This window comes from Polypterus senegalus, chromosome 2 (assembly GCF_016835505.1).
Source record: "Polypterus senegalus isolate Bchr_013 chromosome 2, ASM1683550v1, whole genome shotgun sequence".
NCBI lineage: Eukaryota > Metazoa > Chordata > Cladistia > Polypteriformes > Polypteridae > Polypterus > Polypterus senegalus.
The window spans coordinates 173,461,901-173,480,215 of NC_053155.1; the positions used below are offsets into that span (position 1 = coordinate 173,461,901).

At 40.8% G+C, this 18,315-nt stretch overlaps 1 protein-coding gene across 1 annotated transcript in view; it reads right to left on the reverse strand.

The window, feature by feature from the left end:
- Positions 1-18,315, reverse strand: part of LOC120523552 (1,4-alpha-glucan-branching enzyme-like) — a 918,458-nt gene that overhangs the window by 257,146 nt on the left and 642,997 nt on the right. Inside the window, exon 13 of the mRNA XM_039744954.1 lies at positions 6,409-6,593. Coding sequence (XP_039600888.1) covers positions 6,409-6,593 — 185 coding nt within the window. The remainder of the gene's footprint in view (positions 1-6,408; positions 6,594-18,315) is intronic.

Here is an 18,315-nt window from a genome sequence, read left to right on the forward strand (position 1 = left end):
GATGAGCAGGTACAGACACATAATTTTATAAACTTCCATAAGAAAGATGAATTACATTTTGTTGATGCTGGCTTACAATGCCTAAGGTATAGTGAACAAAATGTATAAAAAGATTTAATGCTTGTCTCGTTAACCAGTAGGAGTCAAAGCCCAAAAAACTAAAAACCTGTTTTACATCTTCTGACAAACTGTAGTACTAGTACAACTCTTAAAGGCCTTAAAACATTTTAAATGCATTCTGAACTGTGCTAATAATAGTGTATGTTAAGAAATATTGAAGACTTGTAGAATTTGTGATCGAAAGCAGTAATGTTAATAATGTATAACAAATTAAGAATATACTGTACATTATTTTTTTTACTTTCCTATCTTACATTCCTTGTAAATGTAGAGGTAAAGGATATAAGCTTTATAATGGCCATTTAAAGAATTAAAAAAAAAACGTATTACAGAAACATGGAATCCTTCAGCATCATACTGAGGAGGAGAAGTGGTGTGCTGAGAATATTTCTGTGTTCAGGGGTCACACCTCACTCCCTGCATTACTATCAATGGACAAAGATGACATTGAGGAGGCCCTTCAGAAATTTGATTTGCTATCTGAATTTCCAGAAGAAGAGGAGAGGGAACACAGTGCATCCGGAAAGTATTCACAGCTCATCACTATTTCCACATTTTGTTTTGTTACAGCCTTATTCCAAAATGGATTAAATTGATTTTTTTCCTCAGAATTCTACACACAGCACCCCATAATGAAAATGTGAAAAAAGTTTACTTGAGATTGTTGCAAATTTATTAAAAATAAAAAAACGGAGAAAGCACATGTACATAAGTATACACAGCCTTTGCCATGAAACTCCAAATTGAGCTCAGGTGCATCCTGTTTCCCCTGATCATCCTTGAGATGTTTCTGCAGCTTAATTGGAGTCCACCTGTGGTAAATTCAGTTGATTGGACATGATTTGGAAAGGCACACACCTGTCTATATAAGGTCCCACAGTTGACAGGTCATGTCAGAGCACAAACCAAGCATGAAGTCAAAGGAATTGTCTGTAGACCTCCAAGACAGGATTGTCTCGAGGCACAAATCTGGGGAAGGTTACAGAAAAATTTCTGCTGCTTTGAAGGTCCCAATGAGCACGGTGGCCTCCATCATCCATAAGTGGAAGAAGTTCGAAACCACCAGGACTCTTCCTAGAGCTGGCCAGCCATCTAAACTGAGTGATCGGGGGAGAAGGGCCTTAGTCAGGGAGGTGACCAAGAACCCGATGGTCACTCTGTCAGAGCTCCAGAGGTCCTCTGTGGAGAGAGGAGAACCTTACAGAAGGACAACCATCTCTGCACCAATCCACCAATCAGGCCTGTATGGTAGAGTGGTCAGACGGAAGCCACTCCTTAGTAAAAGGCACATGGCAGCCTGCCTGGAGTTTGCCAAAAGGCACCTGAAGGACTCTCAGACCATGAGAAACTAAATTCTCTGGTCTGATCAGACAAAGATTGAACTCTTTGGTGTGAATGTCAGGCGTCACGTTTGGAGGAAACCAGGCACCGCTCATCACCAGGCCAATACCATCCCTACAGTGAAGCATGGTGGTGGCAGCATCATGCTGTGGAGATGTTTTTCAACGGCAGGAACTGGGAGACTAGTCAGGATAAAGGGAAAGATGACTTCAGCTATATACAGAGACATCCTGGATGAAAACGTGCTCCAGAGTGCTCTTGACCTCAGACTGGGGCGACGGTTCATCTTTCAGCAAGACAACGACCCTCAGTACAAAGCCAAGATATGAAAGGAGTGGCTTCAGGACAACTCTGTGAATGTCCTTGAGTGGCCCAGCCAGAGCCCAGACTTGAATCTGATTGAACATCTCTGGAGAGATCTTAAAATGGCTGTGCACCAACACTTCCCATCCAACCTGATGGAGCTTGAGAGGTGCTGCAAAGACGAATGGGCGAAACTGGCCAAGGATAGGTGTGCCAAGCTTGTGGCATCATATTCAAAAAGACTTGAGGCTGTAATTGCTGCCAAAGGTGCATCGACAAAGTATTGAGCAAAGGCTGTGAATACTTATGCACATGTGATTTCTCAGTTTTTTTATTTTTAATAAATTTGCAAAAACCTCAAGCAAACTTTTTTCACATTGTCATTATGGGGTGTTGTGTGTAGAATTCTGAGGAAAAAAATGAATTTAATCCATTTTGGAATAAGGAAAAAGTGATGCGCTGTGAATACTTTTCAGATGCACTGTATGTCCTTAGACCCTCATCATCCTTTTTTCACATATAAAAGACATGCATCTGTTTTTAGATAACGCAAGAGGAAAAAGGAAAATGTCTGTCTTTCGTGAAAAAATGTAACAAACATACATGTCCCTCATTGTTCAGTTACAACCTACAATTCTTGTTCTATATTTTATATTTCTTAGATCTGCACTTCTTAGTGTTATATATTAAAATAATGTTTTATAAAGCAGGGCAAGGCAAGTTTTATTTTTAAAGCACATTTACAACAGCCAGAACTTAACCAAAGTGCTGTACAAGAAAGGGTAAAAGAAGCAGTTCAAATATACAGTATGTACACATCACAAAACTGAAAGCATAACCAACCATTGCATAAAAGATAAACCCACACCCATACATACATATTTATAATCATGAATGTACATGAGCCAACATATACAAACAATGTCAACCTCTTGCATGGTCAAATGGCAGCAAGAAGAAATAAGACTTTAATGATGACTTAAAAATGGCCAGTGTTTGAGCAGACCTAATAGAATAAGGTGAGCCATTCCAGAGAAAAGGAGCAGCCACTGCAAACATCCTATGTTTCAGCCTCGACCTTAGCACAATAAGTGCATCGGGCTAGTGGGCTGCAGGGCTCTTGTCGGCACATACAAGTGAAGAAGTTCCGAGAGGCAAGATTGGGCTGATCCATTCAAACATTTGAAAACAAGAAATAGAATTTTAAAATCAATTCTGAAACGAACCAGAAGCCAATGAAGCAAGGTCAGTATTGGTGAACTATAGCCACACTTATGAGAGCCATTCAATAAGCGAACAGCAAAGCTGGGGAATAGTTGTAGGTGTGTGTGTTTTTGTCGTAACAAGACCCGATCAACACCTACCTACAAAAACTGCAATAGTCCAAATGAGATGTTATAAAAGCTTGGATGGCCTTTCAAGATCACTGAGAGAAAGAAAAGTCTTTACCTTAAAGTTTCAGCTGGAAAAAGCTTTATTTATCCTCACAATTTATCTGTTTGTCGAGTATGAATGAGCTGTCACAAATCACACCTGGGCTCCTAACTGAAGCTTTATGATACATACTGTATATGGCAAGGGGTCCAAGAGCAACATTAGAGACACGCAAACCTTCTTAAATTTTGGACACCATTATCACAGTTTTATTATCAATTTAGTTTAAGAAGATGCATTGCTATCCAGGTTTTAATATCAGTCAAGCACACATGGAAGGTTTGCATTTTCTCACTTTGACTTTAGTGGCAAATATATTTGAGTGTCATCAGCATAGAGAAGCCATACTTGTTAACAAAGGAGCCTAAAGGTAAAATGCATATTAAAAAGTGAACTGGTCCGAGGATGGAACTCTAGGGAACCCAGTAGAAAATCTCCTATTGCTTAGATAAGATTTAAACCATTTCAGGGCATTACTTTGGATGCCTATATACTGTTCAAGGCAGAATATAAGAATTTTAAGATCCACAATATCAAAAGCTGAGGTAAGATCTAGCAGTACAAGAATGGCAGAATCACCAGCATTAGTAGTTGGGAAGAGATCATCGTAAACCTTTAGCAAGGATGTTTCAATGCTGTAAGAACATCTGTATCTGGATTGGAATTCTTCCAGAATACTATTTTCGTCCAGAAATGTTTGAGTTAGGACAACTTTTTCTAAGACTTTAGATAAAAAAGGTAATTTAGAAATTGGCATGAAATTTGACACATTATAGGGTTCTTATTTTGCTTTTTTAATAAGTTTCTGCACCACAGCGTGCTTCAAGGCAGCGGGAACACAACCAGAAACCAAGCTAGCATTTATTAAGGTAACAATACTTGGTCTGACAGAATTAAAAAAACCCTTAACTAATCAAGAGGGGACACTGTCCAGGAGACAATTTTTAGGATTCAGCCGTTGCACCAAATCAGACAACAGAGACGATGACACACACACAAGCAGTGTGGTCAAAGACAGCTGAACACACTATGGGAAGAGATGAATCCTGAGCAAGCAGTGAGGCCGATGACCTAATAACGGGAATCTTATTTACATAAAAGTATATTTCCGTTTGGAAAGTAAGTTGGGGTATACGAGAAATGACAAATTCCTAATACAAGAAATTGTATATGGCGATTAAAGGATTTAAAATCACGAAAAAATTGATTTGTAATTATTGCATCTACCAAAAAAAAAATTTTAAAGTTTAAAATCTGTTAGTTCAGTTCCAAAATAAATAAAAAAGACGGTTTATGGAAGTGCAACTTTTAATTTCTTAGAAAAAAAAACAATCTAATATCTGTTAAGCAATTTAATAGATTTGCTTCACTTTTTTTTGATAAGTACATACTTATAAGTTAGGGCCCCTGGGAGAACAATTATGCATTAAAATTAAAAACCAGGAAAACGTTTGAAAGTTTAATAACTCCACTTGAAATTTATCAACATTATAGCAGCAGCGTAGAACAAAATTAAGAAAACACAATTCAACACAGACAATGGAAATGAAGGTACACATGAACTGTATAGTAAGTTGGATCATTTAAAAAATTGTTCAATATAAACAATTTTAAAAGTTTCTTTTCCTGAGAACTCGAAAGTTTAGACCTTCACTTTCATGCCTTTTGATTGTTATATTGTGTTATTAATCATCATTTATTTTGTAACATAATAAATTAATATCATTAACGGAATTTTCCTTTATTGAACAAGGTTCCGATTTCACTTCCCAGGTCCTCCCTGTGTGGAGTATGCATGTTCTCCCCGTGTCTGAAAGAAACAAGTTATTGTGTGAAAATATATCCTTACTAAAGTAAAGTTAAAATGTATCACTTTAATAGAATGGAGTGGTAGCGCTGTTGCCTCGCAGTGAGGAGGCCTGGGTTCGTGTTCCAGGTCCTTCCTGCGTGGAGTTTGCATGTTCTCCCCGTGTCTGTGTGGGTTTCCTCCGGGTGCTCCAGTTTCCTCCCACAGTCCAAAGACATGCAGGTTAGGTGCACTGGTGATTCTAAATTGTCCCCAGTGTGTGGGTGTGGGTGTGTGTGTGTGTGTGTGTGTGAGCCCTGGGGTGGGCTGGCACCCTGTCCGGGGTTTGTTTCTTGCCTTGTGCCCTGTGTTGGCTGGGATTGGTTCCAGCAAACCCCTGTGACCCTGCAGTTAGGATATAGCGGGTTGGATGATTGATGGATGGATGGATGGAATTCACTATAATAGCAGTTAGAGCAACCACAATCATGCTTAGTATGGTGTTTCCTTAATCTAAAAATATGTTATGTCCTCTTTCTTTTAACTATCGAATCATGACTCGTAAATTATAAAACTGCTTTTTTGTTTCTAAAAGTAAATGTGACAGTAATACCATAAAGAGAAACTGGGATTCTTGCCTCGTGATTGGATGAAGTCATATTAATATCGTTTTTTAGGGTTACAGGGTACATCAACGTTACTAGTTTTTCCAACAAAAGCGATGTGACAGAGGATGGACGCGAATGCTGAGGGCGTGGTGTGGAAAGCCGAGTCTGCGACCTGCAGCCGGATATAATTGGGATTACTTGATTATTTGGTTAAATCATAAATATCACAGTAATATTATCTTTATTTTTAGCTATCTGGACATACATATTCTGGGACCAGATGTAATCTTTAATAACTAATAAATAAGTTATCATTCGAATTACTGATTGAACTAAAAGAAACATATAAAGTGATTTTTTTTCGTTAAAGTTTGTCACTGACACCTGTCTGAAATAAGAATCCCAAAGTTCATCTGTTAAGATTGTTGCTGGGTTTCCGTAGGTCAACAACCAGCAAATTTAAAGTTGGCTTAACCTCTTTATGAAACATTCTACAGGAAAATAGGACAAGTCAGCCTGAGATTAATTTTTTGAGCAAGAATGATTTTAGATCAAATATATGCAGCAAATATAAAACAAACCAAAAAAAATGTTGCAAATGAGCTTTATCACAAAGCATAGTTTTATTTACTTAACTTTATTACTTGTTAAATAAAAACACAAAATATTAAATTTGAAGAATTAAGGAAAAAAGACATATAAACCTAAAATTTGAAACTTTAGGTAGCATTACATAATATGTAACTTTATTTCTGACCCTAAACTGGATTAATCAGGTTTCAGAATGTTATATTATGGTATATTAATTTCACTTACTTGTGGAGCAGACAACCATCCATATTTTTCCTCTTGTCTGTTCATATCTCTGTCAAAGGTGTAAAGGTGTTTGTATCGAAGTAGATCGTTTTCTGCCAGATGAAACTGCCTCCTTGCATAATGATAACTTTCATTGTTTCCTTTTCTGGGAAAATCTAACCATTCTGGATGGCCAAATTCATTTCCTGTAAATAATAATATTTATGGTATATATTAAATTAAAGCAAATATTATATTTAGTCTCTTCATTAATACAAAACATTAATAAAACAACATATAATGCAAGCTTTATTGTCTCAGGAGGCAAGCCGGATTTGTTAGGAGGATTATGACAAAGAGACCAGGGTAACACCTTAAAGACAACAGACTATCCACCACAGTTAAACACATTTTATTATTTATTTAACAGTAGTATCCAAAGACACCTTTGTTACAATATTAAAATGATGTAACAAAATTTTAAATTAATCCTTCTTAGGCAGGTGTCACACTATAGGAGTTTTCCAGGGACTTTTCAGGCATTGTCTTCATTTATATAACCTTAGTGATTTGTGGACAGTTGTGGAGTGATCTGATAACTGCAATTCATGCAGTGTAACATGCCCAGTAACTCAGTCATCACACTCAGCAATGAGCCACAACAAAATCAAAAAAGTTTTAGTCCTGTGTTAAATTGTTGGGGTGGTTTTCTTGTGTGTAAGAGTTGACAACAAAAGAGCCCTCGGCCAGAACTACAATTCACATAATGCAGTCAGGAGGAAAGTGTGAATTTTGGACAGTGTAAGCAGTATAGAGGCTTGTTTATCCAAGGTCTTGTCTTTGTCATATCAAGAAAAGGGTGGACTGCAGCTGAACTTGCTATACCTGGAAAATATTCATGCTGCCACAAGTGTTTCAATTGCAACATATTGTGCTACATAGCACACAAAAATGGTTAGAAAAAAAAAATGGAAGGCCTCCAAAACGCAGCCCAGAATCCCCACAAGCCTACCCAGATTAGGTTCATTTCCAGGCATCCTGAGTAGCAGGCTTTCACTTAAACTGGGTTAAATAGGAATTTGACTTGAAAAATGCAAAACAAATGACAAAGTCCAGGAAAATGCATGATTAGATTAGATTAAACGTTATTAATCCAGTGGGGAAATTCAGATGCATAGCGCAGCAGAAACATGAAAAACAAGGATGCAGACTCACATGACAAATAATACAGCCAATCAATCAATATAAATAAATGTATATTGTGCTGATGTTTCAAAATGAACTTAATGAGTACATTGGGAGAACCACTGAAGTGCTTGATAGCAGTAGGCTGAAAAGACCCCCAGGGTTGCTTCTTAGCACACCGTGGTGGAATGAGCCTGTTGCTAAAAGTGCTACAAGACAGCGCATCCTAGAGGGGATTTTTTATGGTGGCATCCCATTTTGCTACCATCCTCTTTTCCACAGCATCTTGAAGTGTGTTCAGAGTTCACTCTGTAATGTAGCAGGATTTCTTGATAAGTTTCTTCTGGCACTGTGCTTATTTTGAGTGCAGGTTGCTTCTCAGGACCACAACATAGAACAATACACTGACTGCTATGGACTGGTAGAACATTTCCAGCAGCTTGCTCCATACATCAAAAGACCTGAGATTCCTTAGTCTCTTTAGGAAGTACAGATCAACAATATATGAACAAACCAATATTAAAAGAAACAACTGAAACAAAGAAAACCCTACTGAATATCTACTGTACATCACAGTACTAGGCAAATTTCAAACTGTGCTGTGAAATGCTGGAAAAGTCATGTAATCCATTACCTCCTAAAATTCTGAGTTGTGCATTCTGACATCACCCAAGGCAATGAGACCCAGCACATTCAGTCTTTACCTGTGGCATGCTCTTCACTACTCAGACAATGATTAAGAAGACTGAACTACTTAACTCTAATAGAAAAACTGAGAACAGCTGGATAGAAGAAATGTCTGGCCTGAGATTGAACCAAAATTGGCCAAAATTCATTTGTATAGTACAGTTTTGCGGTATGAAAATTTCACATTTGCAATGCACATATAAAGTAGTGACCAAGGGTAATGTAATTGGGTTATTATATAGCCTTAACAATAATTTAAATGCTACTGCATAGATTGCTCATTTGGTATTCGACATTTGTATTCTATAAGATGGTGCTCAGGGTGAAAGGAGTTATATTTTAACAATTTTTTAATATTTATTTTTGGCTTGAAACTCTGCTGTTTGTGTTACTTAACTGATTAAACTTTGGTATTTTATGCAGACAGCTCACTAAGCCTGTTAGAGAATTGATTTTTACAGACCCCTTGTTTCAAAGGTTACATTTTATGTTTTACTTTTTATCTTGCACTGTCATATTGTCAAAATCTATAATCCCAGCTGGCATTTAAGCTTTCTACTTGTGACTCTGCTCTCTTTTGCAAGTGTCTTGTCAGAATGTCCTACAACATACAAGTCTGCTTACATTGGTAATGGATTCTCACTCTGCTCTGTCCTTCTACTGAGTTCTTACATATTTAAACTCTGACAGCTTAACAGTAGAGCCAAAATCCAAAACAGAAAAAAATAAAAGATACGAAAGAAACAAAAAAAAAAAAAAAAGCAAATTAAAATAACCAAGAATATTTTATAGTTTCTTTGCAGCAACATTTCCAACAAAGAGCCACAATCAGACAAAGTACTAATGCATTACAGACACACATTCACATACAGACTGGTACTCAATCATACCAGGCCAGTTTAGAGTTTACAGTGTATTTAAACAAAAAAAAGTATATATACACTGGGAGAATATGAACGCTTTACAATAATTTGGCTTAAATTCAACCCCAAATTGTTAATGCTATGAAGCAGGTTACAAAGTGAAAGACTATGCAAAAAAGTACGATGAACACAGTAGAAAAGACATTAGTGTTTTAAATCAAAGAACTGTTTGTATTCTCCATTCATACTCTAGCTGTAAAGTAATTTGGCATTTGCTATGTGGTAATTACAGAAATCCCAGGAGATTCTGCGATTTTTGCTCCAAGATAACAGTGAACTAAATAAATTTTAATCTGTGAGTGTGCCCTTTAATGGGCTATTGCTCACTTCTCTGCCTCTTGTTTTAGGATTATGCACTAGCTTTCTGTAATGCTATTGTGGGGAAAAAAGCCAGATCTGGATGTGATAGATAAATGAATGAAAGGATGAGTAGGGTAAGACTCAGCAGGGGACACAGCTTTCATGCCTTTATCTAGAAGGCATCAGAAAGTGGTGGACAAGGGTAAGTAGTACGCAGATGGTGCAGAAATGTTAAAATAGGCATGATAATATTGATAAGACATACTGTGATCTAAATTACTTTTACTTAATCATTCTGTTGATTTTCGTCCTTCATATTAAAATTCTGTGAGCCCAGACCACTAACCCGTAATTTAACTTATTTAAGCCTTATATCTGATGCTGTATCACTTTGAGCAGGAATAAAAAATGTAAATAGAAATCCAACCAGCCATCTTTTTATGTGCTGTGGAAAGGGCTACCAAAGCATGATACCATAAGAAAAAAACAAATACACAGAGAAGAAATGTAATGTGTGAGATTTAAACAGGGATAGTGTTTAATAATTTATTGCAGAGTATAAAAAGGATCCAAGCTTTGCTTTAATAAAACATTGGCTTTTTCCCCTTGGGTTACTTTGTCTTTTACAAGATACAGTAACACTGGCAAGTGTTAGTTTAAATTCAACAAGTAGAGAATTAACTTACAGTGGTCACTGTTTATAAGGTAGCTTAGATGCAGCTCCCTGAGAAAAGAGATGCTAGCTATCCATGCATTTTCAAAGTGAATTTGTCTAATTCAGCAGCATCAGACAGATAAAACTCTTAAAGGGATATTACACGCTGTGATAGGGTGGCACCAAAAACCAAAGTTTTCTTGATGTGAGTTGCAGCAAGGGAGAAAGTAGTGACTTTTGCATGTTGAACTAGATATCTGGGAGAAGCAAATGGCTCCAACTGTACAACAGATTTGAAATGTTTTGACCTTTTATCAATAAGCACCCTGCGGCTTCTCAGTCTAAGCAGGCACAAGTATATAATCACTATACTACACTGTGTGAGTTCCAAATGGGAAGTCAGTGTAATTACCAAACTATCAGCACATTGGTAAAGGCTATATGAGGTCAAAGAGAGAAAAGAAACAGAATATTATGAGGGTATACTACAGTATCTAGTAAGTGCAACAACTTACATATTTCAAATGATCAAGGAGTCAAGCGTACAAGGGAAGCAACTGCAGACAGGAGAAGGGACTCCAGGTACCTTACAGCATGCTGTTCTCAGCTTTCAAGAATGGATAGGAAGCATCCTATCCCTAGTCCCTTGGAATTGGCCCAATTCAGCGTGGTTCCTACAAAGTATTTGTAGTCTATACTACAAGGTCAGAGGATCAACAGGAATCACAAAGGGGATACCAGAAGAAAGAAGGTCAGGTTAACTCTAACAATTTGAGAGAAGGAATTCTACCAAAACTGTGGTAAGAAGATTTGTGACCATGAATTAACATTTTTTTTGGAACATGTTACTGACTGCATTTTTGATTGTTTCATTTATTGTAATACAGTCTTTTAGCTCAAAAAACATAATATCAATAAAAAAATGTATATGCTGAAGGGTCCAAGGACATCACCGCCCACAGATTTATAGCACAGGCTATTGAATAGACTGTTAAAGCGAATTATAAAGATGGGTAAGTATGGGTACGCACACACACTGTTTTACTCTACTAAAGGGCTATTCAATTACAAATTCAGTTGGGCCAGATTTTCAAATCGTGAAATTTAACTGGGCCAGACATTTTCAGTGGCCAATAAGCAGCAGGTAATGACAAATTTTAAACCAACTCAAATAAATGTATTGAAAAAACAGTAAAGTGTGTTCATTGTTTCCCTTGTAAATGTGGTCTCATCTGACACAAGCAAAAAACAACAATAAAAGGAGCTATAACTGAACAGAATCTGACATAGCAGCAATACTTTTTTTCCACTTTTGAAATAAAAAAAATAAACATTCTGCTCACATCCAGCCTAGGCACATATCAAAGTGCATAAAATCAAAAAATGCACAGTATTTGCAATAAGATATCCTTCCCTTTTGAAATAAAATAAATATTTTTGCCTGGTTGTCTCCACACATACCGCTTAGAATTAAGGCCAAAAAGTTCTATTTTGGTCTCATCAGACCAGAGAATCTTATTTCTCACCATCTCCAAGTCCTTCAGGTGTCTTTTAGCAAACTCCATGCGGGCTGTCATGTGTCTTGCCTCTCCTCAGTGTGTGGAGACAACCAGGCACTGCTCATCACTTGTCCAATACAGTCCCCACAGTGAAGCATGGTGGTGGCAGCATCATGCTGTGGGGGTGTTTTTCAGCTGCAGGGACAGGACGACTGGTTGCAATCGAGGGAAAGATGAATGCGGCCAAGTACAGGGATATCCTGGACAAAAACCTTCTCCAGAGTGCTAAGGACCTCAGACTGGGCCGAAGGTTTACCTTCCAACAAGACAATGACCCTAAGCACACAGCTAAAATAATGAAGGAGTGGCTTCACAACAACTCTGTGACGGTTCTTGAATGGCCCAGGCAGAGCCCTGACTTAAACCCAATTGAGCATCTCTGGACAGACCTAAAAATGGCTGCCCACCAACATTTACCATCCAACCTGACAGAACTGGAGAGGATCTGCAAGGAGGAATGGCAGAGGATCCTCAAATCCAGGTGTGAAAAACTTGTTGCATCTTTCCCAAGAAGACTCATGGCTGTATTAGCTCAAAAGGGTGCTTCTACTAAATACTGAGCAAAGGGTCTGAATACTTAGGACCATGTGATATTTCAGTTTTTCTTTTTTAATAAATCTGCAACAATTTCAAAAATTCTTTTTGTCTGTCAATATGGGGTGCTGTGTGTACATTAATGAGGAAAAAAATTAATTTAAATGATTTTAGCAAATGGCTGCAATATATAATATATAACTTTTCGTACCCACTGTGTATATATATATATATATATATATATATATATATATATATATATATATATATATATATATATATATAGTGCTTTTGTCACTACTCAAACCACACTACAAACTGGGAGGACCCAGAATGCAAACTCATGATCTCCTTTTTGCAAGACAGTAGCACTTCCACTGCTCCACCTGCATGGATTCAGGGTTGAATGTTGCTTGGCTATATGGAGTGTTGCATTCATGGTCTGTACCACTGTAGGAATTTATGTAGGAATTTCTGAAGGCTTGAAAAATGTGTTTTTTTCTGGGTTTTCAGTGTTTGTGGTGTGACCTCCGACTGGACCACTCAGAATTTGCTTCTGTGCGGAATGTGGTCTGCGGGCCACCATTTGAATCTGTTATTTAACTTTACTTCTTCAGGATTAAACAAGGAGATTTTTAAAGGGCATGCCATTCAAAAACCTTGTGGTTTGGTTGTCTTGGTACCACCTACAGGTAAATAATGGATATATAAGAGGGTTGTTAAAGAGGGGTTTGTGATATCTTCAAAGCTCAAATATCATAGCCTTCCACAGGGAAGGAGATGGAGAGATGCTTGGTGATTTTGAATAATTAGAAGCTTTACTCATGTACCATGTGTGGAGGACTGCCAGCTTCGTGCTCCGGCCCTCACCCCCAGGCCGCCAGGAGGAGGTCTCCCGACATCAGGATCGTGCCCCGAGTTCCAGCAGAGCCTCTTGGACTATGTAGTATTTATACGCAGCCCTGATGGATACCTTGGGGGCCACCGGGAGTCGCTGTAGGGCTCTTGTGTGCCCTATAAACCGGGAGTACGTCACGGTCACGTGACAGGAAGGAACGACATGCTCCCGGGTTGAAGAAAAGGACTGTTTACCCTGACCCTGAAGAAATAAGGAACTGTGGTCTGATTGGGCAGGAACACCTCCGGGTCAGGGTGTATAAAAGGACTATGGGCCAGTTCAGACACTGAGCTGAGCTGGGAGGTAGGAGGGCGAAGTGTCTGGGCAAGGAGGAGAGAGAATAGTATTGTTGTGTTGGTTTGATATATGAATAGTGTGGAGGGTGCTTTGTGCACATTATTCTTAAATAATAAAAAGTCTTGGACTTGTATCCGGTGTTTGGAGTGGTACCTGAGGGTTCAAGGGAGCACTAGCGCCCCCTACTGCCACACTGGCATAGTCGGCAGGATTCTCTGGCCATCCGTTGGCAGGGGACCTGCATTTAAAACAAATTTTGTGTGGGCAGACAACCCTAGGAAGGTCACGCATCAACACACGGGAGGTGAAAACACCACCCACTACGGAGAGCGCTGCTGTTGAGCTTCATTCTACATCGGAGCACGATGGGAAAAAATTCCAGGAAGAAAAAGGTCAGTCCCAGCTGGGTACAAACCCTGACGGACGCCGAGAGGGCCTGGACATACCTGAATGGGAGCGGGGAAGACCGGGCGCTAATTCGGGCCGAGCAAGCCCGAGTGGGGCAACAGTCGGGACGTGGACAGCTACAGAGCACGTCGGACTCCCTGGGTGGATCGGGGATTCCGCTGCCTAGTCCGGAGGTAGGTGCAGGGAAAATGCCCGATGCTACGAGGTGCTTTTTATCCTGTGTTGCAGACGCCCGCATTCAGAATCTCAGTGGCGTCTCAGATGCCTGCCTCATGTTCCGGCAAGATGGGCGCGTTCCCCAGAAGGCAAGCCAGGACGCGAGACGGCTAGCGACACCCCCATACGAGGACAACAGCCTGGTCACCCGCGGTGGATGCCGGGAAGGTGAAGGGCACTCAGAGTCCTCCGATGAGGTCGTTTGTTCCCCGACGGGTCTGAGACTCCTGGAAGGGGAGGGGAAGGCGAGCGAAGCAGTGCCAACACAAACAGCAGCCGACAAAGAGGGATGGGTTGTGGCTGAAGGGTCTGCCGTTAAAAGAAAAAAGGCAGATCTCAGCCGGCTCGGAGTAGCCAGTCGTTCCTCTGAGGACTCCAAGACCCAGGAGCCTTTGCGCTCCCCAGCTGAACACGTGCCAGCGAGGGACGTGTTCATTGGTTCCCGGCCGGAGGGTAAGGAAAACGCGGAAGCGCAAGTACCACCGGCCGTATTAACTAACTGTATGGACTTACGGGGTCTCGAGAATTACCTTGAGCCCCTGCACTGTTTCTTGCAGGAATTAAAAGAGCTGAAGGAACGAGTAGAAGAGCTGGGAGCAACGGCCGAGGCGTCGCTGAATGGCCTAATGACATATCTACGGCAACTGGGTCGAGAAGTTCCGGTGGTGATCGATGCGGGAATACAGGTAAGTCCGGCCCGTATCGTAGAGAATAAAGGGACACAGTGCAAGCTGACGCCGCGGTTAATAAGTAGCGAGTGTCAAAGCACCGTGTGACTGACAACGGAGCGTGAGGTGATGAATGATCGGTCGGGAGACGGAGCACTCGGCCCGGTGCATGCGTGTGACGTGGCTTTCCGGAGCGGTGCAGACCTCAAGATCCTGACCGGTCTTCGGTGTGGAGTGTCCCTGGTGACAGGAGGGCCAGGGGAAGCGCCAACCGCTCCGGTGCAACTGAACAGTGCTGTTCATCAGAGCGGTGTGGAGCTAATGACGCCGCCTCCTAATAAAAGTAGGACAACGGGCGTGCAAACAGCAAAGAGGCTCTCTTTTTTCCATAGAGAGCCTCGCGCTGAGCACAAGCCCAGATTAAGCAGGAGATCCCCAAAATAAAACGTGGGTCTCCTGACATGACAGAGAGAAGGGCTGAGAGCAGCAAAGCGGCCATAAACCCCTCCGTGGCAGAGAAAGGGGCGGAGGTGACGCTGACGGAATTCCCGAGGTGTTTCTGGTCTCACAGAGGGAGACAACCAGGAGGACATCGTCGGTGTTACAACTGCCGTCGGCCGGGCCATGAGTGACGAAACTGTTCCCGGAGGACAGGGGAGCGGGCGGATAAAGGATACACCGTTCCCCCAAGGTTTACTGGGAGACATGGACAACGCAGCCAGGGTCCGACTGGAGGATGTCCCTCGCGGGGCTGGACGCTCCGCCCCAGTTGTCGTCGCTGAGGGGGGGGAATTGTGGAGGACTGCTGGCTTCGTGCTCCGGCCCTCACCCCCAGGCCGCCAGGAGGAGCTCTCCCGACAGCAGGATCGTGCCCCGAGTTCCAGCAGGGCCTCATGGACTATGTAGTATTTATACACAGCCCTGCTGGATACCTTGGGGGCCACCGGGAGTCGCTGTAGAGGGGCTCGTGGGCTCTTGTGTGCCCTATAAACCAGGAGTACGTCACGGTCACGTGACAGGAAGGAACGACGTGCTCCCGGGTTGAAGAAAAGGACTGTTTACCCTGACCCGGAAGGAATAAGGAACTGTGGTCTGATTGGGCAGGAACACCTCCGGGTCAGGGTGTATAAAAGGACTATGGGCCAGTCCAGACACTGAGCTGAGCTGGGAGGTAGGAGGGCGAAGTGTCTGGGCGAGGAGGAGAGAGAATAGTATTGTTGTGTTGGTTTGATATATGAATAGTGTGGAGGGTGCTTTATGCACATTATTCTTAAATAATAAAAAGTCTTGGACTTGTATCCGGTGTTTGGAGTGGTACCTGAGGGTTCAAGGGAGCACTAGGGCCCCATACTGCCACACATGGAAAATGTCTACACAGGGTAGTTGGAGAAATGTACAAGGCATTTTAGTTCAGAATATAGGAGTTAGTTTTGCTGTCTTACAGATTACTGCAACCAAGCACATGTAGTGGTATTTGGTAATGTTAGTATGATGATTCAAAAGTGATTCACTCATGATGCTGTATTGACATGAAAATCTAAAATTATATCTGCTTCACCATAAAATAGATTTGCATAAATATCTACTAAAAGAAAACCAGAATTGACTACTTTTACTTATCCAAAAACATTGCCTTCAGTTGTTCTCTTTCTAAAATCTTCACACTCTGTTTATTCGTGGCAAGGCTTAGCTACAGCACTGAGCTTTGAATGTACAGTGATCCCTCGCTATATCGCGCTTCGACTTTCGCGGCTTCACTCCATCGCAGATTTTATATGTAAGAATATCTAAATATATATCATGGATTTTTCACTGGTTCGCGGATTTATGTGGACAATGGGTCTTTTAATTTATGGTACATGCTTCCTCAGTTGGTTTGCCCAGTTGATTTCATACAAGGGACGCTACCCAATCAGAGCACGTATTACGTATTAAATAAAGCTCCTCGATGATATATGATATGCTTCCCACGTAGTGCTTCGCATATTTAAAAGCCCAAACAGCACCTATTGATTTTTGATTGTTTGCTTTTCTCTCTCTGTCTCTCTATCTCTCTCTCTGACATTCTCTGCTCCTGACGCACACTCGTTTGAAGAGGAAGATATGTTTGCTTTCTTTTAATTGTGAGATGGAATTGTCATCTCTGTCTTGTCATGGAGCACAATTTAAACTTTTGAAAAAGAGACAAATGTTTGTTTGCAGTGTTTTAAAGTCCCTGTCTCTACAACCTCCTGTGTTTCTGTGCAAATCTGTGACCCAAACATGACAATATAAAAATAACAATATAAACGTATGGTTTTTACTTCGTGGATTTTCACCTTTCGCGGGGGGTTCTGGAAAGCAACCCCCACTATCGAGGAGGGATCACTGTAATATAAGATGTGCATACAGGAGGACAATAGGACTAACATTTTTAAAAAATAAGGCACTGCTTTGTTATATTGGATAATCAGTTTATTTTAGATTTATTATCTTGTGTACACAGTAAAATTACACTCCTGTTTGTCTATAAGCTGCACTTGAAGTGGAAACAAATTAGCATCCTGCTCCTCTGCCCAGTTCATTATTATTTTTACACAATGGGGCTCAACGTTGGAGGTCAGAGCATTTATATAATAGGATATGATATTAAGGCAGTGTCTTCTTCAGTCTTTGAGTGTTGTGATAAAATAATGTTCGATTGAAGGTTAGGGGTCTCCTTGAAGCTTTGAGTGCCCACTTCAAGCACTGCCCACAAGACCAAAGAAGCACCACCAGTTTACTTGTCTGGCAACTGAATCACACTGCATAGGTGATATAGAATATAACACCACAAGAACAGGCTCCAACTGTCCCACGACCCTGCCTAGGATAAGTCGGTTAGAAAAACAGATTGTGAATAAAAATTATTGTAATGCCAAGTTGCATTAGCTTGGGGATCAGTCACTTACAGTATGTGCTGACATTCCATCAAGGAACTGAGTGGATTCAGGAGACTCATTAAAAGGGGAAAAGCCTGCCAAAGTGGCAGAAGAATTTTAACTTGTGTAGCCACAGTGAGCAATTATTTTAAGTATGGCGAGCTATCTAAAAGAGCAATGTAAAGAGTGAGAAACCATGAGCACTCAAGAGTCTATGAGCACCACAGTAGCACGATGCTATAAATACTCCAGCACTCTTACCATTCAAACTTCCCTCAGACTGCCTTCCCTCAGCTACAGTGCACTCCTGCTAAACTAGCATAGAACAGGAATCTCACATGCCTCCTGCTACAAATGTGAGTGCCTGACAGCTTTCTTTTTGTGAGGCCTGCAAGACTAAGAAAGAAAAAAATAAAGTGATGGCTACAGTCTGGTGCTTTGAGGATATTTCTGCAAATGTTAAGGAGGAGGAGAAGGTCAGGAGCATGCACTGATACAGCACATTGCCGCACCCACCAGATGACAAATCAACTCAGGATCCCAGATTAGAACCCAAGTGCAGCCAGAACCAAGTGAAAATGCTTATTTACATTAGTGAAGTGTCCAGCCAATGGCAATGGATGATAACACTGACCATTGGCCTAGCCCTGTTGTCAAATATTTTCAACTCGAAAGGGGTATTCTATGGTAATGATTTA